General features: G+C 36.7%; 1 protein-coding gene across 1 annotated transcript in view; it reads right to left on the bottom strand.

Moving 5' to 3' along the window:
• Positions 1 to 3,859: 3,859 nt before the first annotated feature.
• Positions 3,860 to 6,000, bottom strand: part of LOC310853148 (roundabout homolog 1-like) — a 143,133-nt gene continuing 140,992 nt past the window's right edge. The window contains 2 exon segments of the mRNA XM_083757386.1: positions 3,860 to 4,979; positions 5,080 to 5,243. Coding sequence (XP_083613512.1) covers positions 4,965 to 4,979; positions 5,080 to 5,243 — 179 coding nt within the window. The 3' untranslated portion in view covers positions 3,860 to 4,964.

Below are 6,000 nucleotides of genomic sequence, written 5' to 3'. Positions count from 1 at the left end.
GGCATACTATAGCACGCCGTTTTTCATCATTTTTGAGGATTTGAAAAAAATGAAAAAATGAAAAAAACGATGGGTTATAGCCCATCGTTTTTTTAATTTTTGACTTTCTTTTTTAATCCTCGTTTTTCATCATTTTGGACCATGGGCTATACATATCATAAGGCATACTATAGCACGCCGTTTTTCATCATTTTTGAGGATTTGAAAAAAAAAAAAAAAAAACATGGGTTATAGCCCATCGTTTTTTTTAATTTTTAATATTTTTTTTAATCCTCGTTTTTCATCATTTTGGACCATGGGCTATAGCCCATATCGTACGGCATAGTATAGCACGCCGTTTTTCATAATTTTTGAGGATTTGAAAAAAATGAAAAAATGAAAAAAACGATGGGTTATAGCCCATCGTTTTTTTAATTTTAGATTTTTTTTTAAATCCTCGTTTTTCATCATTTTGGACCATGGGCTATAGCCCATATCGTACAGCATACTATAGCACGCCGTTTTTCATCATTTTTGAGGATTTGAAAAAAATTAAAAAATTAAAAAAACGATGGGTTATAGCCCATCGTTTTTTTAATTTTTGATATTTTTTTTAATCCTCGTTTTTCATCATTTTGGACCATGGGCTACAGCCCATATCGTACGGCATACTATAGCACGCTGTTTTTCACAATTTTTGAGGTTTTGGAAAAAATAACAAAAACGATGGGTTATAGCCCATGGTTTTTTTTATTTTAGATTTTTTTTAATCCTCGTTTTTCATCATTTTGGACCATGGGCTATAGCCCATATCGTACGGCATACTATAGCACGCTGTTTTTCATCATTTTTGAGGTTTTGGAAAAAATAACAAAAACGATGGGTTATAGCCCATGGTTTTTTGAATTTTTGAAAAAAAAGAATATCCTCGTTTTTCATCATTTTGGACCATGGGCCCATATCGTATGGCATACTATAGCACGCCGTTTTTCATAATTTTTGAGGATTTGAAAAAAATGAAAAAAACGATGGGTTATAGCCCATCGTTTTTTTATTTAAAAAAAATATATATATCCTCGTTTTTCATCATTTTGGAGCCCATATCGTACGGCATACTATAGCACGCCGTTTTTCATCATTTTTGAGGATTTGAAAAAAATGAAAAAATGAAAAAAACAATGGGTTATAGCCCATCGTTTTTTGAATTTTTTAACGTTTAGCATTGGATTAGTTTAGTAGCTACTGTATGGCCGTTTATAGCCCAAGGAGTGTTTTGACATGACTAGTTTGACATGTCACATGCTACATAAAGCATGATGAAATTTTGAAATTTTGACTTCTATAGGTTTTTAATGGTATGGTCACATATTATGCCAATTATGAAAATTGCTCAACATGCAAGTTAGCATCCAGCAGTTTCTACATGCTGGGGACCCATACTCAACATCTCTAACAAAACTTTGGTGTACTCAACATGTCCGGGTTCACAATGGGGCTCTATGGGCTGGCAACTGCCAACTAGACTAGTAGGCTATGTCATTTTCATGATTTTGGAGGATGAAAATCATGAAAAAACAACATATACAGTATATGACAGTATATGACAAGATTTCTCAAGAAAAAGTGGTATTTGAAGGACTTTTATTTATAAATAATGCAGTAAAAATTACAACTTTCTCCATCCAGTCGAGGATTCCCTGGAATGGCTGACATGATGTGGAACACTGTATTTATTTAATTTATTTTCAAAACAGGTTCAATCTCAAATAATTTGTCATTGAGAACAGTTTGAAAGGTGTAAACAGCATCTGAACCATGTCTATGTTGTCATGTCTCTTCTTCTTGGCAAGGCCAGTTGTAACTGGATGTCTTTCCAAAATCTTTATTAACTGTTCTTGCAAAAATGTCCATGTCCCCGTCCGAAAGCAATAACAGAATGTAGTATCACCAAATTACTTTAATATGTCCAAAAGCTTAGTAGCTACTAAATAGTATGTGAGATGCATACTACAGTACTGTCCTACCATTACGTAGTATATGTCCGAACTGAATCCTTACTGCTTAGTCTAGGTACAACACAGTAGGATGAAAATAGCATACTGTGTAGTATGTACTGTAACGTGGTTTCAGACCCAACCCATGACTATTCGCTTAAAACCAACCGCCAAGCTTAAGATATAGCTGGGTGTTGAAGATATAGATCACCAACAAATTGCCATATATATATATATATATATATATATATATATATATAAAAGGATGTAGTATTTTCCATACCTTTTTACTGGCCTTGAATACACTTTTATTTTATTTTAGTTTTTTATTTTAGTTTTACACATGACAATTCTTCATCCATGACTTTCTCAGGTGGGCATCACATTCAGAATTCATACATTTCCAATTTAGGAATGCTATAATCTTCCCCCTCCAGTTTATTTCCAGCAGCTTTGTGCGGATAATTTGAAGAATGGTTATGAATACAATACACAGTAAAATCCTCAGTGTCCATTTAACTGTGGTAGCGGTGCAACAGTGAATCGAACTAATCAATTGAAACAATTATAAAAAAATTATAGATTTGAATAAAAGTATTGATTTGAAAACAAAAACAAAAAACTGCCGATCTACAAGCTTCAAAAGCAAGTGAGTTTGTAGATCGGCTATTTTTGCACAACATGGGATTAGGTAATAGGGCTTGGTCAATCATAGTCTCTCGAGACAGACTGTTGACTAACGTCAAATTCAAAAGAGGGGGAGAGAAAAGAGGGTGCTGTTTTTCCTTTGTTTTCCCAATGAGTACCCAGATTGTGTTAATCAGAATTCATGTCGGTTTGTAAAAGAAAGCGCTTCTCAGTTATTCGATTAATATAATTGATAGTTGCAGCCCTAACTGAGAGTGAACAAATAGAACCAAATGGACCTTTACGTTTAAAATTTGTTCCATTTCATTTGTATACTCTCAGACTTAAAAATAACACTCAGTATTTTACAATGTACGTACAGTATCACGGATCCACAAATATCACTTTTCCATATGCTGCATGCAGCCTATAGGCTCCGTATTAACATTTGGAGTGGTTGCAATCAGGAGTCATCAATATGTCCGTATACAGACAAATGTGTCCGTGGCAAAGACTTTATACACCATTATAATGTTCTTATTTTGATCATAAGACCCGATTACTGAATGTAAATTCTCCAGAATATGTATCACACTGATTTACTATGACATTATGCCACATGAGGAGTCCAACTAGTACTAGTCGTTCTGAAATGTCCTTAACTCTGAGTGTCCAAATGGAACCAAATCGACCCGTATAAAGGGTCCATTTGGTTCCATTGGAACACTCTCGGAGTTATAGGCCTGTTATAGTCATTCAGGGCTATAGCTCTTCATGTGTTTCTGGTAACAATACTCCTGTTGTGTGTCCGTGGGCAAAAATGTAATTTTGACAAAAATGTAATTTTGACAAAAATGTAATTTTGACAAAAATGTAATTTTGACAAAAATGTAATTTTGACAAAAATGTCGACCATAAGCCAGCACGGAGATGAGCCGATGACCCCTGGTCGCAATGCTTTTTTTAATTCAGTGAATAACATATTTTGTTTCATCTTCTTCACTCCACATGTTAATACACCAGTTTTGTCGAGCTTCAGTTAACAAAACAACACTAGAATGAATAATGGACTCAATGGAAGGAGATTACCAAACTGTTGATGGTCCTGACAAGGAAGCCAAATGATGAACACGTTAACCACGTAAACCCTATATCCCATTCTGACCGGGCACCCATTTTGGTGTTGGCATCGTGTTATGCTTTAGCTATTGAAAAATAGCAGATCTACAAGCTCATAGCGCGCCACCGAGTGGCGCGCTATGAGCTTGTAGGTACTGCTATTTTTGAAAAATCGAAGAACGACTGACATTTTTAGAATCTGATCTCAGGTCAGAATGGGTTCATCAGACCAGTGTGTGTCCAGTGGAAACCTCGTATGAATCTGATCTCAGGTCAGAATGGGATATACATAATTGTCACCGGAGTCCCGCAGGGATCTATACGATGCTCCCTAATTCTTTCCCTTTTTTAGACCAAAATGTCCTCCTTGAAAGTAGCGGATCCGATATTTTCGCCGAATGTACGCCTCATTATAGCTCTGCTATAGGGTTGATGTGGTTAAGATAGAAAACAATCCCCCTCAGTACCACGCTCTGTGTATGTGTCATGTCTGAATAGGAACCACTAAGAACATGTGCATCTCAGTCCATGACACATCACTCTGTCTGTCTGTCTGTCTGAATCAAGCTAACAATTCATTGACCAGACTATTTCCCACCATTTCCATGACGTGGGATGGAACCTCAAAATGATTTAAAATAAAACAATTAAGTGATTGTGCTTATAAAACCAATGTAGAACGAATAATACACATAACGAGATGGACATCAATATCAAAACATTAATAGTGCTTTACAAAATGCAATACAAATAATAAGATCCCACCAAAGCATTTTTTTTTTTGTGGCAGTAAAACGCTTAAATAATAAGTACGAGATGGCTGGTGATGATGACCAAATATTCATTACAGTAAAATAGCAAGAATAACTGACAAGCAAAGACCACATCGGGGAGTCTTTGTGAAAAAACATCTTTGTATACACTCACAACAGCCATCAAATGTGCATGTAGTTCATCTTACATCACAGAGTATAACTCACCACCACCAAGAATGATGGGAGTTAGTTATCAACCACTAACAAGTAAACAATTAGAGTCCAAATTAGAATCCACAGAGACTTAAACGCCTTTCTTTTTTCTTTCACCGTCTTCTTCCTTCAAAGTTGGACAACTAATGAAAAACTGGAACTAGAAAACTAGAGAGCGTTGTGCAGTGTCAGTCAGGTACTTCTTGATATAAAAAAAGGTCATGTTCCTTTCTTCCAGGCAATTGCAGAAGCTTCCTATTCTTGTGACATTTGCACCTCAGCTCTCCAGTAACTGTGGAAATAAAGTGAGGGTTCTAACTTCAAGTACGCTTTTACATGCAAAAGAAAACACTGCGTGAAATGACGATCTAATTCACACTCATATTACACACCTCTAACTCCTGCACCTGTGGCTGCAAGCTTCCCAGTCTTGCAGGAGTCCCCTCTTCACCCTGTTTGCCCCTGGAGTCTGCAGATGTTACAGGACCACCAGGGTCCCTGTGATCGTCAACTGAAGGGAATGAGGGACGGCTATACAAAAGGATGTCCCCGAAATCTGGTGGGAGTGAAAGGAGGATAATCTATTAATCATTCAAATGTTAACAGTTTAGAATCAGAGAATAATTCCACCGTTGAATGCAAAGAGCTGATGGTATCACTAGGGTTACATTCAGCCAAACATAGTAGGTTTAGCTTTAAGAGAGTAGGGGTTATTGTTTGTCCTAATGTTGTGTAAACTCATTGGCCGCGAAGGACTTTAACGTGTTTTTCATGGAATCCCATTGTACCAAAAACGCCTTTAACGTGTTTTGGAGCTTTGTATTGATTCATAATCGTCTCGCTAATATATATCGTTAGGCGGGGATCCCGGTCACTAGGCAACGCTCAGCTTGTTGTGTTTTGCCCTCCCCAAGATGGCGGCCCGGCCCGCACAATGCTATGGGGCCGCCGATATTTACCTCTGTTTTCCTCTGAATTGCGGCTCAGATTGAGGTGGACACAATTTCGATTTGGAATGAGGTTGATTAAATAAAGGTATCAATAATGAGCATAACCAATGAGGCATCAACTGAATAGGTTTGATACAAAATACTCATGTCTTTATCATTATTTTATTCATAAAGAACATTTGATTTGGATAGAATAGGATCTACATCTGTTTACATTCAGTACCGCGTAAGATAACAATCAGTCTAAGAGGTTAGGGTTTTCATCCAGACTAGTAAGAGAGCAATGTTTGCATTCAATCTAACAGCACAGGGTTACATTTACCGGTAGTCTAAGAGACTAGGTTTTACACTCGAATAGTAGGG

Source organism: Protomyctophum parallelum, assembly GCF_964188405.1.
Source record: "Protomyctophum parallelum genome assembly, chromosome: 1".
Taxonomy (NCBI): domain Eukaryota; kingdom Metazoa; phylum Chordata; class Actinopteri; order Myctophiformes; family Myctophidae; genus Protomyctophum; species Protomyctophum parallelum.
Note: the sequence above shows the minus strand (reverse complement) of the source record. Positions and strands in the feature narration are given on the sequence as shown.